Source organism: Pseudopipra pipra, chromosome 12 (assembly GCF_036250125.1).
Source record: "Pseudopipra pipra isolate bDixPip1 chromosome 12, bDixPip1.hap1, whole genome shotgun sequence".
NCBI lineage: Eukaryota > Metazoa > Chordata > Aves > Passeriformes > Pipridae > Pseudopipra > Pseudopipra pipra.
The window spans coordinates 936,763-960,862 of record NC_087560.1 but is presented as its reverse complement, the minus strand read 5'-3'; the positions used below and the strand labels follow the sequence as shown (position 1 = coordinate 960,862).

Below are 24,100 nucleotides of genomic sequence, written 5' to 3'. Positions count from 1 at the left end.
AGGAAGAAGGGACTACATATAAACTGAATTTGTGGTTTGCTTTATTAGCAGTTGGTTTGTAAAAACAGACTTCTTTGCATTAGCCCAGGGTGTTTCTGTGTTGCCTTCAAACTGCACTTACAGGTTCATTTCACAGATAAGGTCTTGATATTCAGTGCCTTCCTCAGGTCATTATTCTATACTCGAAAGTTGGCTTGTTGCCCTCTCAGTTGATGCTGTGCCATAATGGCTTTATTCCACTGGGTCAGTGGGTCCTGTTTCTCATTAGGCAGCATTTCTCATCCCTCTTAAAACTTCCTTTGCTGAAGTCCTGTATGTGTGTGTATATATATGTTGTTGCTGAAAGTTCCCCTTCATTGTTGTTCTTATTTAGGTCTTTCCTAGTTCCACATCTCAAATTCCATCCTTTCTAGCATTTTGTTTATTGTTAAATGAAGAATTGCTGGTGACCTTTCAAATGTTCTTTTTAACATATTGGAGTAGGTGGATATTTGAAAGCTTGGTGGAGAGACTGTGTTATAGTCCCATGCTTGCTTTGTCTACTAATGAATGATAAATGTCCTCTAGTTTTTTATTATATCTGATTTAAGAAGTGTAAGACAATAGATTTATTAACTGTTACAGCCCCACTAAGTGACACTGTTTGAGCCAAAGCAACACAAAGCAGAAAACCCAAAGGCTCAGTAATAGTGCTCTGGGGTTACAGTGTTGGAGGGCGAGGGAGGAGAGACCGACATTATTTACCTGGACTTGTGCAAAGCATTTGACACTGTCCCACATGTCACCCGTGTCTCTGAACTGGAGAGATGTGGATGTGATGGATGAGCCCCTCAGTGGATGAGGAATTGACTGGGTGGGCACACCCAGAGAGTTGTGGTCGATGGCTCAATATCCACGTGGAGATGGTGACAAGTGGTGTCCTCAGGGGTCAGGATTGGGACTGGTGCTGTTTGACATCTTTGTCAGGGCCATGGGCAGGGGGACTGGGGCACCCTCAGCACTGTGACACCGAGCTGTGCTGTGAGTGACACCCTGGAGGAAGGGATCCCACCCAGAGGGACCCAGATGGGCATGAGACATGGGATTGTGGGAACATCAAATTCAACAAGGCCAAGCTCAAAGTCCTGCACTTGGGTCCAGACAAGCCCAAGCACAAGTACAGGCTGCTGGAGAATGGAGTGAGAGCAGCCCTGGAGAAGCAGTGGGGGTGTTGGTGCATGAGAAGGTGACATGACCCAGCCATGTGCCCCTGCAGCCCAGAATCCAGCTTGTCCTGGGCTGCAGCACAAGGAACATGGGCAGCAGGGCCAGGGAGGGGATTGTCCCCATCTAGTCTGCCCTTGTGAGACCTCACCTGCACTGCTGTGTCCAGCTTTGCTCCCTCAGCATAAGAAAAACATGGACCTGTCAGAAAAAGTCCAGAGGAGGCCATGAAGATGCTCAGAGGGCTGGAGCCCCTTTGCTATGAGAAATTTGGGCTGTTGGAGAAAAGAAGGGTCCAGGGAGACCTTAGAGCCCCTTCCAGTACCTAAAGGGGCTCCAAGAGATCTGGAGAGGGACTTTGGACAAGAGCCTGGTGTGAGAGAACAAGGGGAAATGGCTTCAAACCAAAAGAGGGCAGGGTTAGGTTAGACATTAGGAAGGAATTCTTGGCTGTGAGGGTGGGGAGGCCCTGGCACAGGTTGCCCAGAGAAGCTGTGGCTGCCCCCTGGATCCCTGAAAGTGTCCAAGGCCAGGTTGGATGAGGCTTGGAGCAACCTGGGATAATGGAAGGTGGCCCTGCCCATGGCAGGGGATGGAACAAGATGACCTTCCAGCCTACACCATTCTATGAATCTATAATTTTATGAATGCTTCTAAGATGAGTCCTACTCTTGCTGTTCTTTAGCATTTATTTTATTAATGCTCTGCTAATCCAGTTTGGGCTGGTAAGACAAAAACGGATAAGTGGCTCCTTAGACCACATATTATTTTATCTAAGTCTTTGTTTTTTCTTCAGGCTGATAATGCCTTCTGTTGTTATTTAAGCAAGTATTATTTAGGACAGAAACTTCGCAGTGTAGTTGTGTTTATTTTTGAATTTCCCTTTCATGTAGGTGTCTGCTATCTCTGACAGTAAAATCTCAGTACCAGCCCTCAGCCATGGTGTATCTTCCATTCTTTACTCAGCTGCACTACTTTTTGCTGGTTTCTTTTTCCTCCACACTAGAAAGACTTGGTTTTGAAGCAGAGACCTTCTAGTCCTGTTACATTTCCCACCTGCTGACTCACACAGCACATGGAGCTGTTCAGGAAACAATTGCTCAGTAAGAGTGTTCTTTCTGTTCTTTCTGTTCCAGCATCCTGATCGTAATTTCACTACCTATGTTTCCTAACCAGCTTTGTGCTACTCCAGCTTTTTTGCTGACTGATTCTCTAACCATTAGAATGGTTCTGGAATGGTTCTCTGACCCTAACTGTAAATCCACTGTGTTGGTGCTGGTTTTGGAGCAATTGAATTGTTACTGACGTACAGTGGTACCAGTGACTTGCCATCTGATGTGATTGTATGTACTGAAATAATGTTGGTATGCCTCTGAAATACCTTTTAAAATACAACAATATGTCACAAACGAAGAGGTTGGCAGTCAGTGAACAGTAGGGTGCATCAGATAAGTAACAGTGGAAAAAAAGCCAGTGGACAACCTGAAAAAGTCTTGTGTTGGTTTTGTTCGTCAAATTGCAACAAAAAGTTTTACTTAATTTAATTGATGAAACTATGCAAGATAGCTACTTGTGCTTCAGCCTTGCAGTGGAGGGCATGTCAGTGCCCATGTCAGGTGTAACCTCTGGGGGGATAGGAAAAGTTGGCTCTTTCTGTTGGGGGTCCTGGCAGGAAGTGGCAGAGAAAATGAGAGATGTGACAGAGAAGGGAGCTGTGTGAGGAGCAGGGTCTGGAGACCTCAGAGAAGAAAGTGGAGGAGACACACAAACAGAATTTAGGAGGAGACTTCCTTTGTTATCTGGAGAGTCAGAGGGACTGTGTGCACCCTGCTGAAACCAGAGGGCTGATGAAACCTGCTGGGCAAGCAGCAAGGCTGGGAGGAGGAACCTACCCCAGAAGGCTTTGGGCAGGAGGATATGTTTGACTTCTACTTATATGAATCTTTTTTTGTCATTTCTAACCCAGCATAACTCAGGGTTTTTTTCTTCTGTCAGAACTTAGTTTGTAATGTAATAAGATACAGCTTTAGAAATCCAAAAGTTCTGATATGCAAAGATTAAAGGAGAGGTAAGCAGAGTTAGCTCTATTAATCTCCACAGTCACAAGCCCCACTAGTTTCTTCAGTAACTTCCAGCTGAAACCTTCTCACCTGCCCTGTCACACTGATGGAAATCCTTGCTCAAATCATCTGCTCTGGACATCTCTGGATTTAAGGCTTTTTGCATGCAGAGTGCAAGATGTATCCATAGTTATTGTCCTGTTTTCAAGCTTTGTTGCCATTTTGATTTGTGAAAACGTAAACAAAAATGAGAGACACAAAGGGGGCTTCCGTGTTTCCAGTACAGAGAGTAGCTGAAAACACTTCTGCTGGTCAGTTAGAGTGGCTGGCATTCAAAACCACTATTTCATGGAGGTGCTTAGTATGTTCTCTAATTTGGTTGAATGTTTTTCTTGCACTTCAATGCTTGGAGGCTCCAGCAAATTTGGGGAAAGTGAATCCAACAATGATTTCCTGTGTTGGTTCTGTGAAGTTTAAGGTTTTGGTGCTGAATTGGTGCTTTTGTTCAGGAGATGGGGTTAACTCTAGAGAGATGGAGAGATTTGAAAATAAAATATTTCTATTTAAGATACATTTAGATGCAGAAATTTTAATTTATGTATTGTTTCAGGTCTGTTTCAGAAGTTCAGTTGCTACAGTGTATCATGGAGTGTAACTCAAGAGTCACTGTGCAATTTAGTTTTAAATGCAACACACTGTGAGCCTGGTTTCTGAAGGCTGAATGTAATTTTGATGATAGAGATTTTATATAAGATGATTGCATTTGGCTTAAAACTGAGGGCAGCGGGGTTTCTGTTAGTCTGCTGATTTTCTACTTTCCTGTTCCATACATCAAAGCCCTGTCACACAGCTTCACTTACAGCACAGGCACAGGGATTTTATTTAGCTTCAGAATTTAAACACGAAAAAATCTTGAGCAAGAGACCTGTAGGGAATGCCCTGACACAGGAGAAATGCTGGTTGTGTTGCACTGGTGTAGGTCTGTTATTCAAGCATCTATACTGAATAAATCCAGGCTGCTGCTCGGGGTCACATAGTCCTGGACTTGTGGCATTGCTAATGCTCAGATAATACTGTTTTGTTTAAAGCTACATTTCCTAGAATTGTATTTATTGTCACTTTCACTTTTTTAAGAAAAATTTTACTTCATTGTTCTCATGATTAAGAAGAATTCAAAAATGTGTTTTTAAGTGCCTTCTAAAACTGGGACCAAAGGAAAGCAATCCCTGCTCCAGACACTGATATGGAATCAGATCAGTCTTGGGAACACACTCACGATTCTTGGATGTTTGGGTTGTGCAATTTGATTGAGATGATAAGTATAGTTAGAACAGAGCCCTGACTGCATTATAAGCCTTCAATCTACATGGGATTTCAAGTGAAAAAATGCTGGCAATATCTCAAGTGCTTATTCCTGATCTCTGACAATTTTCACTGAATTTACATTTTGTCCTACAGACTTTCTAATAGGAGATTACAGATACCAGATATAACAGTTCTCTCACTGACATGGAGCTTTATAGGATGGACTGCTCAGGATGTGTAACATTCCTGCTCCATGATGCCAGTTCTCCTTTCACAATTTTGTTTAATACTTCAAAACCTAAGATAGTTTAGCTCAACCTTGTAGGTAACAGCTTTTATGTTATTTTTTTCCTTCTTCAGTTAGGTTTTTGTTCTTCACAGATATGGCTGTAACAGTTGAAGACTTTTCTTTTATCTGTTTAAAACTGCTTTGTACTATATTTAGCTTATCTCCTTTGCGTAAGCACATAAGTTATCTTTAACTGCTACTCAGGTAATGTAGCCTCTTAAAATACCTAAAATGACAACCTACTCTGGTGTAATAAATCATGTATTAGTCAGAATCAGGTTACCTTTGAAAAAGCACCTGTGGAATGCTGTGAGTCTCATATAGTTTGCAGGGTCTCTTCTCTTGTTATTAAATATTTTCAATTTTCCAATTAGAAACAAGTACCTGTAGAATGGTGAACATCTATGTACTTTAACTTAGTAGGATTGTTTTGAAAAGAGCGTGCAGACACCTCAGTATTTTTTATTTATGAGAGTGACAAATACCATTTCCCCCCCCGTACTAAACAGACTTGTGTACCTCTGGATATTAACCTGCATTCTGTGGCTGCTGGTCAGAGCAATATGCTGAGGGGGAAGCTGGGGAATAAATCTTTTGGAGGATTCTGTGTTGGCAGGTTCCATGAGCAGCTCACACAGACATGGAACCACTACCTGAGTCCTCTCACTGCATGTTTTGTTACTGAGCACTGTCCTACATTACCTGCTTCCTAAAAGGCTTTTAAAGCCTCTGAGGGAGCACGTTCTGATATATGAGACAAAGGGACCTGAAGTATTTTGCATTTGCATTCTACTGTTCTGTGAATACAAAGATAAGGAAGTTTCTCACTCTTTTGGGCTATAAGACTATCACTCATGTCTGCCCATCATTGCTCCTAATTATTATTTATTATTAGTACAACGGCACAGATGGGAATGATTCTCCCTCTCAGTGGGATTTAGTGTTCATCTTAAATTGCTACTTTTGAGCAATTTAAATTGCATTTGATCACAACCTTAGCGAGGCAAGTCCTGGCCTCGATCACCTTGTGTGATAAAGGGTCATAGATTTTGGATTTGTGGATGAGAGGAGAGCAGTGGATACCTTTTACCCAAGTCAGCAGGCCTGGCACTGTTCCCACAGCACTGCTGTGTTCCTGTAGGGTCTCACAGCCTGGTGGGGCGGGCGGGTGCATCCGCTGCCCGTCCAGCCCTGAGCACGGTGTTCTTTTGCTGTTTTGCAGGCAAGAACTGGGACCTGACGGCGGCTCTGAGTGACTATGAGCAGCTCCGGCAGGGCCACACGGCCAACCTGCCCCGGGCCTTCAACGAGGGCAGGCCCTGCCGGCAGGAGCCCGAGAACCCGGCCCCGCTGCCCCGGGAGCGGCCCTGCCTGCACAGGCAGGATGACACGGCCCAAGGTGAGCAGCCCTGCCTGCACAGGCAGGATGACACGGCCCAAGGTGAGCAGCCCTGCCTGCACAGGCAGGATGACACGGCCCAAGGTGAGCAGCCCTGCCTGCACAGGCAGGATGACACGGCCCAAGGTGAGCAGCCCTGCCTGCACAGGCAGGATGACACGGCCCAAGGTGAGCAGCCCTGCCTGCACAGGCAGGATGACACGGCCCAAGGTGAGCAGCCCTGCCTGCACAGGCAGGATGACATGATTCAAGGTGAGCTCTGCTCCAGGCTCTCTGGGACCAGCACGTTTAGGGCTCGTTGTGTTTGTCTGCAGAGAGCAGGGAGCCCCCTCATTACCATGAACTGTGTTACTGTCCCAGGGTTCAGGAGCTGCTCTGCACCCCCCTTGTCATGTTCTGGTGGCTGTGAGCTTGGCCTCCATTCTGCAAGTTATTATTTTAATGTGTGGTTAAAGTACAAAATATGGTACTTATAAAAGGAATTAATTAAAGGGTGTCACAGACCACTATTGTATGTAATTTTCTATGCTTATTGAAACAGAAAAAGGTTTAAAAAGCCTGTATTTCACTCTTTGCATTCTTACAGTATGTGAATAGGGTGCATGAAATGTGTGAATAACTTTCAGCTTTAAAATTTCACTCTTTTTCAGTTGCACAGAAATAAGGACTGCCTCTTATCCGCCACTGAATAGAAATTGAAACCTTAAGAAAATGTAGCAGTTAATTTCCAGTACAGGATGATAAGCAGTAGAATTTGCTTTTTTGTTTGCAGACCTTTTATGGGTTTAATTTCATCTCTCTCACCCTCTCAGACTGTTGGATTGCATTTTTAATTTATCAAGGAACTGTAGTTTGCACTAAAATAAATCTACAGGTCTGACAGCTTGTCATGTAGGGAGGTAATAGCACTGGCCTGGGGATGGCTTCTATGCAGTCATTAAAAGGAACAGAAGGTTTTCCCTTCTCCTGCTGGTTCTTCCCCCTATTAAACAGGAAATAGCACCAGTATTTAGGAGTTTCAGTAAAGCTTTTTTCAAACTGCTAACCTCCCTGGGAAGAAAAGGAGCTGTAGGGCTTTTTATGACTCCTTAAAAGCACTGAGCACAAAAAGGGAGGAGGAGCAGCATGCTGTAGTGGATAAAACTGTGTCCCCTCATCCTCAGTGGGATATAGTTTACACTGAAATGCCCATTTGGTGTTTAGGGGGTGCAGCAGGGGATGTGGGGCACGTCTGGCTTTAGATGCCTGGACTGACATAACTTGGCTGCCAACCCAGTAACTGAGGACTTGATGGGCAGAGAGCCACCTCTACCATGTAGGACCACAGGGAGGAGCAGAGAAGGGAAGGGTCTTGTTATGGACCAAGGAGGGGAGGATGCAGCCAGCAGGTGAGGGCTGGGCTGGGCTGGGAGGGGGTGATGGAGTGGTAGCAAGGGGATGTCAAAGGGACATGCTGGCCTGTAGTTCTGTTCCCCTCCTGAAGTGATTTAGCTGAGATTTACAGGGAGAAGAAAGAAATGCAAAGGTAATCAAACTTTCTGCCCTCTCCCCCAATTTAGGATAATTTAGGGAGTATAATTTAGCTCTCAAAACTGGAGAAACTTTGATCCGTTGGAGAAACAAAAGTTCACAAACTCCAGGAAAGTTAATTTTAAATAACCATTAGTCAGTTTGAGATGTTTTTAAAACACTATTAGCTTAAGTTGTGTTTAACTAAGGTTATTTGTTGCCTTATTCTGAAGGTGTAGAAGGACAGGAACATATTTTAATGTAGCTTTGTGCATGTTTGAGAGGTAATTGCTAAAGGCTAGTTTATGGTAGTATTTATGAAGTTACCAAGGTGAAGTTTCACCAAATAATTTTTTACAAAAGCTTCCAGTATGATAAAGATTTCCAAGGAAAATCAGTGAAAATATTATCTAATTTAACATCATATAAATCCCACCAGGAAGCTTTCTGCATATTCAAAAATGTAAGAAACTCCATAAACCTGGTGTCAGCTCACTAATAAATGCAGTAAAAAGCCCAGGAGACTTCCTAGTATTAATTTCAGCTGCCGCCCATTGCAGAGGCTGCCCTGAGGGAGCAGAGCTCAGTGCAGCCCTGAGCTCAGGTTGGCTGAAGCACAGAAGGTGCCGTGGTCCTGTGGCCCTTCTTGGCTGCAGAGAGAAACTCGTCACTGGATGTGAACTCCTGAGAGCTCAGATGGGTAACGTTTGATGCCTGTCCTTTTTAAGCAGCTCCAAAACATTCATTTCAGCTTTCAAACATATGAGCAGGAGTACAGGGCAGAGAATAAACCGAGGGAAAACAGCTCCATGAGTTCTGACTGAATGGTTTGAGCACCTGAAGAGGATGTGTTACCCTTTGCTGCTGCCAGAACTGAGGCCACAGAGTGAAGTGCAGTGATACAATAGCAGTGTTTTGTCCCTTTCTTAACACTGGCTTTGATGACCCTGGCTGTTCCTTTCACAGCATTTGTCCAGAGAGAAATTCAGTATAAGATATCAGCTCATAGTTGTTTTGATAAAACAAGGCATTCTTTTGTACTAGGCTTGTTATTTCCTAATTCTTTTTAACCTATGTATTATTTATATGGAACAGAATCTTAGAAAACGCATATCCATAAAAACTGAGTTTGTCTTAAATTCAGCATTATGATGTTAAAAGTGCTTTTGGGTAGATTGTTCTGACTATGGCACATTCACTAGGAAGTGATTGTAGAACACTGGATTTTTTTATTCACAAGAAGTCAAATTAGGAGTTCAAAGCATTAATTCATTATCATATGTCTGCCATTAAATTTTTCTTCCAATGAATCTTCGGAAACTTAAGATACATCAAAAAAATGTTATAGGAATACTTGTCCTTCATATCTTGTTACTTTTACAGCTTCTCCATTTTGCTAGAAGGAGAGACAAGTTCCTATGACTTGCTGTAGGGATCTGTAGTAGGAACTAAGCAATTCGTACAGTAGGGAAATAACCCAACAAAGGTAGCAAGCAACAAGTGGAATAAATTCCTCAGTGAAACGAATGTTCATTCCCCAGACTTGCTGTTTCCTGGCCTTCCATGCAGTGTTACAGGTGCAATATCTGTTTTCTCCACAGAAAAGCGCCTTTCCAGAGGTATTTCCCATGCCAGCTCAGCCATAGTGTCCCTTGCTCGATCCCATGTAGCAAACGACTGCAGCAATGAGCAGTTTCCTTTGGAGATGCCCATCTACACATTCCAACTGCCCGACCTCAGCGTGTACAGTGAGGACTTCAGGAGCTTCATCGAGCGCGACCTGATCGAGCAGGCGACCATGGTGGCCTTGGAGCAGGCAGGTGGGTGACACTGGGGTGTCAGCAGTGGGTGAACACTCCATCTGTCAGCTGGGCAGCCCCACTTTTTGGTTGACAGTTCTAGTCATGCTTCATTTCTGGAGCTTGCACATCCTGCATGGGGAATAAATTCCAGAGAGCAAAAGCAAATACTGTGCTCTTTGCAAAACTACACATATCCCAATCCTCTGTTTCTTTTAAAACATCATAGAGAAAACTGTCAAATTTAGTTAATAAAACAAAGAAACTGAGAGAGGAAGGAAAGGAGGACTGATGTGGAAGACATGTGATAGAGAAGTACATGAGTCTGGATGGTCAGAGAAGGTTGGTACTTCCAGTTCTCATGAGGAAATTACATTTCAATGACTGTCAAAGGAAACATCTTCAAGTTCTATTGCAGCTTGAGAGAAGAGTATTAAGATATGTATTTTATGTCTTAATTGTTATTCTGTAATGAGAAATGACATAATTTTAGAGCAATACTTCGGTATTGCCATGGGAAAAAATGGGAAGAAATTTACTATTATCATTAATTCAGATTTATTAGTACTTTAAAGTTTTAAGCCAGTTTTAAAGGATATGGGGAAAGGTATTTATAATTAGTATCTGTGCATTATCAAACATTAGGTGTATTAATGAACCATGAAATGAACACATCTGTGTGGAATGCCCAACTGGTGATCTAAAGGAGTTCTAAAACCAGATTTCATGGCTACTTGTGGGATATTGAATAGATAGTAGCTTTTTGTGTGTGTGAATTGCTATATAGATTGATCTGAGTGTTCATCCTCAAACCTTGGTGCCCAGTCACACTTTGTGAGCTCAGACTCATACACTGCCCCTTGTCAGGGCACTGCATTGCAGTATTTAGGCAGGACCTTTGCTAATCTAGTGTCACTTTGAATACTTAAAATGTATTGTCATGTGCTCTTTTTTTGGCTTTGGTAACTGAAAAGCAAGACATAGACAATAGCATCAAACAGTAAATGCTTAAGAAAAAAAAACAACAAACCCCAACAAAACTAGCAAACAACCAAAAAACCCCAGTGTTCAGAAGGCCTTTTTCTGGGAGAAATGAAAGTATAAAATAAGGTAGAAATGCCACCAGGCAACTATGAAGTATGAAAACTGTCAGTCACCTATCTAGAAAACATACCTAGTTTCTCTAAGAGCCAGCTAACCCAAGGAGGACAGGGAAAAACAGAATGGCTCTTCCTCTGACAGCTCTGCCAAACCCTCCCCATTCCACAGGGCTCTCAGAAGATCCCTTGCTACAGTACCATTTTTGAGCTACCTCCTTCAGTGGAATTACAGCCTTTAGATGTAGTATAAACTAGAGGATCACAGTGGCTTTCTGACCTTAAAATCAGAGAATATGTGAATTTAGAGCTGACAAACTAATTCACAGAGAGCTGGCTGGCTTTGAACTTGAAACAGGGCTGCAGAAACTACCAAACTTGCTGCCTCGTAGCATTCCTCTCTCAAATCTCTCTGAAAATTAGAATAAATCATTTATTCTTTTCTTCACATTAATTAGGGCAGTAGTAACTTGACTGACACTGGAAAAGTCCCTTCATCCCCAGAGCCGCCAGGGATGTCTTAACCATTTGAAGTATTTGTGGTTCTGATCACAGGTATCCTTGTAGCCTACATAGACTTAGTTTACTTGTATTTCATTCAAATAATCTAGAACTTCGTGGGAAACAGTTGTGCAGTTTAAGTAAGTTAAACAGATTAAACAATTTGCTTAAGAAAATCATGTAAGGTTTCATATAAACCAACCTTTTGTCTTTGTTTTAGATGTAAAGATATTAGTTTCCTTTTATTTCCTGCCTATTTTAGACATTGTTGTACAAAATGAAGAGAGTGAATTAATTGGAAAGTCACTTAACAGTAGACATTGTCTCCTACCAAGTGTTTGCCTATGGTTTGGTCAGTGACATAAAAAGCGGAGAGAAGGTGCATTCCCTGCAAAGGGCCTCAAATCTCCTTCAAACCAACCCCAACCCCATGAAGGACAGCAGGTTCTGGAGCTGAGGTTGGGGATGTTGTTGAAGGAAGAGAGGGGTGTGCTCGGTATAGCAGCAGGAATTTCAAGAGAAAAGAAAAAGAAAAGAAGCTGATTAAAGGAGGAGGGAATTTGTTGGGAACTAACAGCTTACAACTCCCAGAGTATAGATTGGGAGAGCAGAATTATGACCAACAGACTGTCCCACATGTCTGGGTGTCTGTAAAAGCCTGTAAGGTTTTTATGTTTTCCTTTATGTGCTTAAGCTCTTGCTACCATTGCATCTATAGGGGAAAGAATGTTCAGGTTACATCCTCTCTGTATAGAAACTCAGAGCAAAATTCCTGATTTACTGCAAAATTCTGCTTGAGATTATAAAGGAAAGGCTCAAATAAAGGCAGTATGATTTACTCACTCCCCACTGCTGCAATGTACCCTCTACTCCTTACATGAGTGCTTTCCAAATATTCCTCTTAGAGGATAGAATTCACCACATTCATAAAAACATTTTGAGGTTTTGTCCATCTCAGAAACTCAGCAGTTGATTATTGCCAGAACTGGAATGAGCTCAGCTTGTAAGTAATGGCAGACTGATCTCTGTGCTCTTGCAGTAATGGTGTGCAGTTTTGACAGAGAGTGTCTTGAGATATTTGTAGTATGAAATGATGTCTGTGTGAAAGGAGTTTTATAATTCTAAATATTATGCTGCAGCAAACTGATTTTCATTATGGATACGTGCTCCCCTGTGTGTTGTTAATGTGTGGGTTGACACAAAAGGGAGATATTATGAAAACTTCTGCTGTACTCATGAGTTTAAAAAACAGGCAGAAGAATGACTGGTCTAACACAGTGTTTTTAATTAAAAGAAAAAGCAATTCTATTGCAGTGCTGAAATAAAATTCAATACAAAAGTTAAAAGTACACAAGTTAAAAGTACACTGTATGAACATCCAAGAATTGCTTTCCTACACTTTTCTTTCTGTGCTTATGTTTGTGTTTTCTAAGAAGCATTTTAGACAGCTAGAAGCAATGTAAACAGCAATATGCTGTTAAGCATGGGTTCCATGTCCTCAAAAACAATCCATCACAATTATGGAAATGTTTGATTCCAAACCATTAAGAATCAAGCCTTGTTAAAAAAAATGTGCGTCTTCTAAGGTTGTAGAAACATTTTATTATCCCAGAATTTTTAACAGATTTTCACACAGTACATGCAGGGTGCTGGGATAGCAACCATTGTAATTACAGGAGAGCTATATTAATTTCCTGATTTCTGTGTAATTCAGATCTGAGTGACAAATACTGTATCACAGAGCAGGATAAATGCTGGGATGCCATAGAAAACAGTCTGGCTCAGGTTATGAAAGAACTGATGAAGCAAAGCCGTAGCAGTGGATGTGCAGCTCCCTGGGCCCAGGGTCTGGTACCTGCAGCCCCCCAGGCCTGGGCATCGCCTTCTGTGCCCTCTCACTCCAGGGGTGTTGGTTTGCATTCCAGTCAGTAGCTGGGCACAGAGGCTGTGTTCCTTATGCACCGACTGAAAGGGAAGCTTTTATTTCATTGCTCACTTTTGCTCATTTCCACATGCACAGCTCGACATTTCGTTTCAAGGACACAAATAGACATGAGTAGCCTTGCAGATGCCACTGCAAAGCTGACTTCATCAGCTAGGCTAAAGAGAGAGCTCCTGCAAGGAGGGCCTTTCTGAAGCACTGAAAATGTATTGGTGAATGCTTTATTTTAAAATGTCAGCAGACACTGAATGAGCATTATAAGCCCACGTAGAAAATTTGTTCTTGTCATTTTCTTCGCATCAATACTTGCAAGTGCACATTTATTGTACAGACCTAAAACTAAGAATAAACAAAGCTGGTCAAGTCAGAAACATGGGAAGTGTAGAAGTGGCCCTGCTGACATGAGGATCTGAGGTTCCAGCACCTCTTGCTGTCTGACTGTTGTCAGTGGGCTGTGAACTCCTGTGCTGCCTCAGCTGGGCAGTCCTGTGCACACCCTGAGCTTCTTATGAGTTATTGCTGGTGGACTCCAGAGGGGACTCGGGGGGTGTTTGGGGTGAATGATTGCTTTTGAAAATTTTATGGGGTGTCCAGAATTAGACTTGCTTTGGAAACTGAAAATGTTATTTTGTGACTTGCTCCACTTGGGGGATGGATGAGAGGTGGATTTCTGGAAATCCCATGTACTGGAGAAATGACAGAAAGGCTGATTTCTTAGGGAGAGTGAGCTTGTGTAAGCAAGGTGTCTCTTTAGACTCTACCACTGTTTATTTTTTCAATTTAACTCTGCCACTATCGAACATGTTTCTAAATAAGCTTTTACCAATCTCAAGAAAATAATCAGCTAGCTTGGCTTTAGTATTTCCATAAAAAGAAAAAGTCACAGCATAAATATTGTTTATTAAATGCTCCAGACTCCACGTGGGAAAGCTCTCCAAAATGTCCAACCATGAGTAAAAGAAGAGCCATCCAAGGTCTCAGCTTTAGCCACACATTCAGCCAGTGCAGGAAGGCAGACCTTGAGTGCACAGATGGAGGGGTTTCCTCAGTGCAGTGTCTGCTCTGTCAGAGCCTTTGAGGACTTGCCTAAGGCTGGTTTGCCTGGCTGTGTGAGAGAGGGCTGTTAATGGCACAGTGAATTGTGTTGAAAGACAATCACACTCAATCTGAGGTAGAACTCTACAAGCTGTGACATGACATTTCACACTTTTTCCCATCTGTAACCTTCTTTGGTTTTCTCTTAATTAATATTCCATTTTTTCTGTAAGAATTCTGACTTATTTTTGTTATGATAAATGCACAGTGGCCTTGGAGGCTGTGGTTTGCTCACAGCTCTGCAGTGAAACTGCAACCAAATTCTGTCACATAAGCACTTGAGAGGGGTCTTGTCCTTTGTGGCATCTCCTTTTCCCCTGTCCAGAGAAAGTTATATTAAGCTGCTGTTTGCTACATCCTTGAAACTTTTTGGTAGTTAATTCTACAAGAAAACTCCCAAGTCTGTAAAGCCATTTCATTTATTAGCAGCTTAAACCAGAAAAAAAGAAAATATGGGCTGGAGAACGTGAAGAGGGAGCAAAGGGTTTATGCAGAGTTTCTACAAAGGTTCTTTAAATCTCCTTTAAACTCATGTTTGGTTTGAATTTGGTTGACTGTACATGTACCACCAACCATGTGCATGTTTGAGCAAGGAACACATTACAAATGGACCTTGGTAAACTGGAGGACAGTGCTGTATTTCTTCTTTATGGGATAGTCATAACGTAGAATAATTTCTGTGGCACATTTTTAACTTGTTTCTACTGTCAGTGAGTTTCTGTATAGAGCACCTCTTGCTGTATGCTTTCTTACCTCGTACAGTGCCAGTGTATAAGGCTTCAAGGGGATGATACTGAAAGCCAGGCCTGGCCCCTGTAAATACTTGAAATGTGTTCTCTGTTCTCTACTGCTTCTTTTTGAGCCATTCAGGTCTTAGAACTATCTAGAACCTTCCTGGGCAATTTTTGCCCGTAAGTCCTGCTGCAAAAAACAACACACCTGTGGCTTGTAATACAACATGGAGGCTTATGAAAATAACACTTAAACATGTCTATTAATAATACTACAACATTAACTTTCTCTGAGGCTCAGCTTCTCTGCACAGAATACAAAAGAAATACCTGGTATCAGAGTGATGAATTCTTGCTGGGCCCTGCAGATCAGGGAGCAGGGAGAGCCAGGAGATGCTTTGCATCATGCCAAGTTGGATACACGCTGTGTAGTGCAGCGTAGGATAATGTCCGAACACAGAAATAGCTGGCAGTCTTCAGCCATGAAGGATACTAGATTGTGTTAACATTTCCTTTGAGTTTGCACCTGAAGTCTTAAGTATTATGCAAATAAAGGGCAACATTGTGCGCTCGTGTCTACCCCTCTGATTGTATGTTGCCAGATCATAGACCTGGATGGGACTTTTGATCTTGATCTAAAATTAGACCTTGGTTTTGGCTGAGATAGAGTTAATTTTCTTCCTAGTAGATGGTACAGCTCTGCGTTTTGCATTCAGTATGAGAATAATGTTGGGAACATGCTGATGTTTCAGTTGTTGCTGAGCAGGACTTACACTGAGTCAAGGACTTTTCAGCTTCTCATGCTCTGCCAGGGAGGAGGCTGGGGGGGGTACAAGGAGATGGGAGGGGACACAGCAGGGAGAGCGGAGCCCAGATGGCCTAAGGAATATTCCAGAGCACATGGCATCATGCTGAGCATATAAACCATGTGGAAATCTGGCTGGGAGCTGCTCCTCAGGAGCTGGCTGAGCATCGGTTGCTTGGTGGTGACCAATTCTTTTTCATTTGCATCATGTGGGTTTTTGGGGGGTTATTTCTCTCTCCTATTTTTATTTTCTTTTTCTTTATTTATTATTGTTGTTGCTGTTGTTGTTATTTAAAATTTATTTCAATTGTTTAACTGTTCTTACCTTAACCCATGAGTTTTGTCACTTTTACCCTTCCATTCTGTCCCCTGTCCCACCAGAGCAGGGAGTGAGTGGCTGGGGCTGATTAGTTGTCAGCTGGGGGCTAAACTATGACACCTGGCTAGGACTTTTAATCTTGATCTAACACTGAGATCAAATTTTAGAATATGACTACATTAAATCTCAAGAGTATTTTTGCTGTAAAATAACATCAGTTTCTTTAAATTGTATTTTTTAAGATTCAATTAATTTTATGACAAAGTAAGAAGCAAGATGAAGTAGGAGACCAACAGAGGGAGGAAGAGTGAGAAATGGGTCTAGTTTGTCCATAAGTGTTGTATTATCAAAGCAGACAGAAAAAAGCCCAAGGAAGAACTGTATCCAGTTTTCATTTAAGCTCCACTTTCCTGTTGTGTCCCTACAGGGATCAACTATAAGCACTAGATTTGAAAAACGAAAATGTGCCACTTTTTTGTTATAATCCAATAATAAACCCCTTTCAGCTAATTTTTTAGTAAGCCATAAGCTTTATTATGTTAACCAAGCCCACAAACATTTTTTGCATAATCTACTGGATGGAAGATCACTTTCATAGAAACCTTCCATTACTCAAAATGTTCATAAACAGCAGACTCTGACATTTGTTACCAACAGCTGCTGGTTATTCTGCAAAGCAATGCCACTCATTATGTCCTTAAATGCTACCTAAGGTCTGTCTGGTTTTAGGTCTTCTAACTATGCTTTATGCAGCACCTTGCTGTAACTTATTACTGAACATGATTCCACCAAAACATTCTGCAAAAAGCAGGTTGCAAGTTGTTATTTCAGATACAGGAGTTGCTAAAAATGATTACTCCTTATTTCCAAAGGCTGTCTAATAGTGCTTTAAATTAAGCTTCTTTAATGCATATTTAACTTAGAACTAAGTAAGCCTAGTCTGAGGTGTTGTTCATTTACAAACTAGCTGCTAAAATCATGAGGATTACCAAATGTGCTTAGTTGTTCATCTGCTCTGCATCTTTACAGTGTCATACTCACCCCATACTAACTGCAATTTAAGTACATAGTTCTTAGTAGCCAGAACAAGTAACTGGGGTGCATATTAAATAGTTATATTATTTTTCCCATAACATGTGTTACCTGTTGTTACAAATGAACTTCAGTATAATTCTGTAATGAAAGCTTATTAATGGAGAGAAGTTTATTTGTTGTTTGAACTTCCTTCTGTTTGAGGGATTTAACCTTAAGTGCAAGACTGTATAAATATATAGCCACTATTTCCTCTCAGCTTGCAAGTCAAGAAATTGGAGGGGAAAATGTCTGCAAAAGAGGACAAACAAAGATGTGGAGTCACCACAGGCCGCCTATTGCATTATTCATTCAATTATTCACTTGTGCATTACCCACAGACCTGCCAAAAGTCTTGGGAAGTGTACCAGCTCTACTCATCACTGGTAATCAGCTGCTCTTCCTCATCCCCCAAGATGTTTTACAATCAGTCCCATTCTCTTGCTTTGTGTCAGAAATGCTCTGTTGGCCATTTAACCCTCCCGTGAGTTCCCACATGGCAACCAGTGTGCCAGGAATGATGCCCTTCACTGTTGGCTTGGGCACTGATAGTCTTCAGGACTTATTTACTTCATCTTGGTACGTCAAATATCCCTCCTCTCATCAGTCTTTCTCATAATCCATCTCTGGTTTGTCATCTGTAAAAGATGCTTCACTAGCAATGATGGATAAGTGGTTCTCTAAATATTCTCAAAGAGAAAAGCCATGTGCTATACTACACCCTGGGCTATGTGTTGGGCTCATTTTAATTCTCAGGTAGTGCAGCTGTTGGGTTTTAGTGGATCTAATAATGATTTACATTACGGTAAATGAGAGGAGAATCAGCTGTTGAAACAATACGACTTTACTTAATAAACAGACCTTACAGTAAAATATCTTGATCGCCACATACATATTAATTTTGTATTTTGACAAAAAAAATACTTTATTACTGTAATGTTATCTGTCATCTGTGTACGGGAGGCCAATGTCAATTATGTTTGGGAACTGGTAGCAAGACTTATAATGGTATTTAGGCAATAAACTCCCTGGAAATCCATCCCTGGATGCAGCATATGAGAAGAGAAATGCAATTTAATTAAAGATGCTCTCTTCTTTTCCAAATACATTTAGAGAATAGTTTATCTGCCTCTTGTTTCTAATCTTTTCAGTTTTCACTTCTGAGTGTACATTTTAGCTTATTTGGCAGAGAGGATGTTCCTGAGGAGCCTTCCTGCACACAGCACGTGTCCTGCTCCCTCCCCTCTGCACCCCCTCAGCAGGTTCTCTCTTTTCAGGCCGACTCAACTGGTGGTCCACAGTGTGCACGAGCTGCAAACGCCTGCTGCCCCTGGCCACCACGGGGGACGGGAACTGCCTCCTGCACGCTGCCTCTCTGGGTAAGGGGGAGTCTGCACGTGAACCCTCTGCCAAAAACGCTGACTGCTTCTCTCCATCCCCAGCGCAGGCTCAGAAACACGGGAGGTGCAAAGACCTGCGTTAAAAGTCTGGTTTGGAGCAATATATTCTTCAAATTCCACTGCAGTTTTGTTTCCCTCAAGCATGCCTAAAGCAGGGGAATAAAAGTTTTATTAAATTATAAAAGAAGGATAACTGGAACAGTATTAAAAAACACCAGTGATTTGCATTTTCCTTATATTTTCCTGTTCCCAGCCTAACAGCTCTGGAACAGGCAAATTCCAGGTGCTTTTGCAGGATTGTCCTCATTGTGCACAAGGAATTGCAGTCATTCTCTTGATTTTGTTAAACAGTTCTCTTGCTGTCTTCAAGAATGCAATATCAAGCTATTATCTCTCTTAGTTCCTTGTAGAGTTTCAGCATTTGGGGTGAATTAAATTAATTTCCAATTGATTAATTAATTGTTAATACAAGATCTTAGAAGCTTGTCTGCAAATCAGTAGAAACCTGTGAAGCTGAAAGTCTTTGATATGCTTTCTCTATCCTAACCTATTATGAGGAAACTTATTTTTTGTTGCAGTTGCTAAAATCTTCCACCAGCAGAACTCTAAGAGGTGACTTTTTAAAAACACTGGGATTTTTAATATTTTGAAGATACTCTTCTTGTTGAAAGAAGTAATAAGAAAAGAGGTTTTGCTGTTCCCAAGTATCCTTTTATCTTTGTTCACTTCATTTTTAATTAGGAAGAATTGTATGTTATTTACAGCAAATGTTTGGAGTGTTTGGACCTGAGAACAGCAGCTGACACTGAAATGTGGCTGTCCATGGGCCCATGTCTTTGGGAGAGCTCTGCTCTCTTTTGGTGTAGGGTTACTATTCCCAACTACATAAAGATGTTTTATTATCCTAAAATGAGATTAAAAGCCTGTGGCTGGTCATATTTTTAGACTTTCTATCATCTTGAATGCTCGTCTCTTCACTTGGGTGTTGAAGCCAGAGGGATTTGCCCTCATACTGTGTGAGTGTTGGAGGCCTTTGGGTGTTGGTGTCAGCTGTGATTCTCAGCAGTGCCTGCAGTGCTCATTAACATTCCTGTGCCTGCAAACCCTGCTGGCAACTGCAGCCAAAACCAACCTGTGCATTGAATATTCCATGGCTTGCAGCAAAGTTGAAGTTGCCTGCAAGCAAACCCTGAAATAACTCAAGTCCTTAGTCGTTCCTTAATGACAGTTTAAAATTTGTTAGAATCCCTCTTGTTGTTCATGAGCACATTTATACTGAGTGGTTCTTTTGGAAACCTTAAAAATGGTGAGAGAATTATTTGCTGAGGAGAATGCTAAATTATATATCAGCTGTTTGTGTTTCACTGCAGCTTGTTTCAAACTGAATGTCCTCTTGTGCTGCTTCAGGGATGTGGGGATTCCACGACCGGGATCTGGTGTTACGGAAAGCTCTCTACACCATGATGAGAAGTGGAGCTGAGAGGGAAGCACTGAAAAGGAGATGGAGATGGCAACAGACCCAGCAGAATAAGGAGGTCTGTATGGCCTGAAGACAGTCTTGTTAATACCATTTAGGGTTAAAAGTATTCTTCTGAAGTTTGGTGTGAAAGTTTCCATTGCTATCAAATTCCTTGGCCTTCCATAATGCACAGGGAAAGAGATGCTTCTACTTAGAATTTTCATATCAGAATAAGAGAGAGTGTGTTTGTAGCTTTGTGGACATATCTATGCAGAGTTTTGTCCCTAAAAAGGTCTAAGTTTAGAACCTGTAGAAAATTTGGGGCTTCAAAACCAAATACATAATTTAGCTGTCACAAGTGTTATAAAATGAGGGCATGAAATCCACAAGAGAGAGAAACCCCCATTTGGGAGAGATTTCCCAGAATGGGGAATTGGGATTCTTGGAGCTGCAACCAAATATGGTTTGGATGTTTCTTAACTAAAATAATTTGGTAGATTTGGTTTGACTGTTGATTGAAAGCTGTACTTCAACATGTTATTTTCTGAAGACCTCTGTGCCTAAGCAGTGGCTAGGAAAGCCCATTTCAGGAGTAATCCTGGATGCAAACAAGTGAATATGCTTAAATGTTTGTGGCATATTTGTAATCTGTTTTTTGTTGGCAGCAGTCAGTGAGAACACAGCTGAGCTGTGACTGACTCAGCTGTTACAGGCTACCTGAAAAAACAGGGGTACAGAAGCACTTTTATACCATTTTTGCTCTTGAACAGAAGGAGAAAGCATCACCTGTCTGCCCAGGAGAGCATTCATAGTAGTTCCAGATACTAGGAAGGAAGCAAACCTCCAGAAATGGGCAGTAAAGCACGTTAACCATGGTTACAAGGAATTCTGTGTGAATAAGTGGCTCTCAGGAGTGGAGCACTGCGATAGCAGCAGAGACCCACATCTAGAAATATAATCCACTATGCAGTTAGTTGAGATCGTTTTTAATAAGTTAATATTCTTTCACCTAAATAGAAATGTTGAACTATTAATGGTCCAAGAAATTAAACCATGTCCTGTGTGAAACACAAATCAGTCAGTGCTAAAGGCTGCTGCAGAACTCTGCTTCCATTGTGTGCCAGCAGGATGTAAAGCCCTTCCCTCTCTCCCCCAGTCAGGGTTGGTGTACACAGAGGAGGAGTGGGAGCGGGAGTGGAACGAGCTGCTCAAACTGGCGTCGAGTGAGCCCCGGACACACTTCAGCAAGAACGGAGGCACCGGTGGGGGGTAAGTGCAGAGCAGGGCAGGGGCTTGGAGGGTTTGTTCTCAGCAGGAAAACGATACAGCACAACTGAATGAAGGTGTTTACAGCACCATCAAACGGCCTTTTGACTTGTGCTTTTTTTAGCCTGGTAGAATGTAATTATCTGAATATCCTATTATAATATTTAGCATTTTCATTATGTTTTCTTGTACAGTTACCACACTAACTTGAGGTCGCTTTGTATCCAAGAGTCTGAATTTAATAAATCCTAATTTCTTTGTTTCTGGAACAAGCATGTTGTCAGTCTCATTTAGCTTCAAGGAGATGAAGTGTCTCATCTCACTGAAGAAGTGCAGCTTTCTGTTTGGGGAACGCTCAGCAGGAAGGTGGCCCCTGCTTGGATATTTTTACTAGGACACAATGACAGAATAACATCACACCTTCTGATAGCATTCTGCAAGAAAATGGTTTGTGCCTGGATATCACCTCTTGTGTATTTGATCACAGCCATTCTCTCATATTCATACATTTATTTCAGTGCTTTTTTGCTTTGCAGTTCAAACACAAAATCTTCAATTTGTTTCTACTTTAAAATGCTGTTAACCCTAAACATACAGGAGGGGAAAAAAGTCGTATTTTTGGTATTAGAGCTAAAGATTAAATATTTGGATGCAGTATCTTTTTAAAGAGAAGGCAGAATATTGAGTTACGGTTTGTAGTCTCATGAAGCCATTCTGAAAAATCAATATGCTACTTCAGTCTTTGTACAGTTATTAAAAAACTTAACTAAAAATTTGGTAATTAATGTTGCACCAGTAGGAACAGTTGCACTTTCTTTGACTATTCAAGCTCCTGTTAAACCCATGTAACATCCAAAATGCCCTCAAATGCAGGAAGTATTTAAGGACTGTTTATTTAACATCAAACTGATTCCCTGTCATCCCAGCACAGTTTGATGTTGCTGGAAGGTTCTGCAGAGGGTTTGTCTGTGTTTCTAAGAACCACATCCAATTCTTTCCTTGCCCAGTTCCCTGGCTGTTTATCCACACTGATTCCATGGGCAGGCTGATTGCAGCTGCTCTGACTGCACTCTGCAGAGTTGGAGTGTTTGTTACTACCCAGTGCTACCAGGAAGGCAAGGGAGGGGTGTGTTTTCTTGAAGACCAGCTCAGTCTGTGTGTTTAATCTTTCTGTGATACTCAATTAGTAGCATTTCAGTCAATGAGCTTATTATAAACAGAATCAGACAAACTGATGGTCTCAGGCAAAAACCCAGTACTGTCTCCTGCCTTGCATTTAGTTCAGATGTTCAGAATGTAAATGGAAAAATACAGAAATATATTTGTGAAAAAGTTTGGGATGAAACAGTATCTACAACACTTAAATACCCCTGATCCACATATAGAATCTACTTTAAATAATGTGATATGATAAACCACCCCTCACTTTCAGTGCAGTTCTTTCCAACAATAGGATTATGGATCAGCCTTAAGAATGCAGAAGCTTTAATTGTTGTGTCTAGTGTTTATCACTAAAAATATTTAGTGTTTGTTTACTTGGTGCATAATTTTCTTTAGCTACTGTTTCCCCTGCAGAAAATTCCATGTGGTGATAAGTAAATTGACAAAAGAAGGCAGACAACACAATGAGAGTAACAAAGTCCATAGACGTTCTCTGGGCTGTGAAAGAATATATTTTCCTTTTGACTCTATTATGTTAAACATAGGTAATTCTACAAATGCAGGAGGACATTGCTTAGAAAATTGTCAACCATAATGTGTCTCATTTTCTTCTGTTTTGAAGCTAAAAAAGAGATTTATTTTCATTTTAGTCTCTAGTTTGTTTCCTATCTTTGTAGGTATTTTCCTGTTGATACAGTTCAGTGTTCTAATGCAGCTCAGTTTGTATTTCTAATAAATTTGGTCATTCAGCCCCAGTTTTCTCTGGCCTTATTCTATCTGTCTCATTCTATATGTTTCACATACATAGCATCTGCTAGTCAGAGATGCCCTCAAATGTTGCATTTGCCAGGCATCAACCACCTTTACCTTCAGTTCCCAGGTCCTTACACAGGGGGTAGTACTATTACATAAAGAAGCAATTTAAGTTGGGTTTAATGTTCTCATCATGGCTTGCATTTATCTTTTTTGCAAATCTAAATAAAGTAAGTATAAATGGGCAACAGTTAATTTTTCCTGTGAACACTGAAAGAAGAATCAGGCAAGAAACAGCCCATTAAACATGTGAATATGTATTTCTCCTTACATTCATTTCGAAGACAGAATGAATGTGGCAGAATGAATTACTTTCTCAATTTAATGATCCCATGTTCAAAGTAGGGCCTTTGATAAGGAAAAGGAATATCAAAATAGTATTTTTGAGAGGGGGGTATATTATGTCTTCTTGTTAGGTGCTATATTAAGAAAGCTTGCCCATAAGTCTTTGAACTGTAGATGAGATGAATTTTCCTTTGGTGTCAGAATTAGCTACAGCATCAGAAGTTGTATCTGCTTCAAAAGAATTCAGTCAGAAAAGCCGAGTCTGGAATTGTGCTTCCTCATTCACCTGCAAGCTCATTTTAGTTATTTTTCAGAGTGAACTACGTGCAGAGGAGATCAGTTGTCACTAAATCTCCCAAGATCCCTCCTTTGAGAGCACTCTTGTTCTGAGGCTGGGAAATTGGAAAGAAAGAAAAAGGGAACACAGGAAAACCTGGTTCATAAGTTCTCATTTCCAACATGTAAAATCCTCCAAGCACTAAAGCAGACCAAACCAATTCATTATGAAGCAGATTCTTGTTTTGAAACAGATTTGCACATCTTTCTGTAAATGTAAAAAATGAATTCTAGATTAACTTAATTGCTTCATTT

General features: G+C 41.3%; 1 protein-coding gene across 8 annotated transcripts in view; it reads left to right on the top strand.

Annotated features, from left to right (window-relative positions):
* OTUD7A (OTU deubiquitinase 7A) overlaps window positions 1-24,100 on the top strand; it is a 121,598-nt gene that overhangs the window by 82,048 nt on the left and 15,450 nt on the right. For 7 of the 8 annotated variants that reach the window (XM_064668317.1, XM_064668318.1, XM_064668319.1 and 4 more), the window contains 5 exons: window positions 6,080-6,256; window positions 9,367-9,585; window positions 18,403-18,504; window positions 19,933-20,060; window positions 21,141-21,253. In XM_064668317.1, coding sequence (XP_064524387.1) covers window positions 6,080-6,256; window positions 9,367-9,585; window positions 18,403-18,504; window positions 19,933-20,060; window positions 21,141-21,253 — 739 coding nt within the window. The remainder of the gene's footprint in view (window positions 1-6,079; window positions 6,257-9,366; window positions 9,586-18,402; window positions 18,505-19,932; window positions 20,061-21,140; window positions 21,254-24,100) is intronic. The other variant, XM_064668321.1, reaches the window with a different exon arrangement.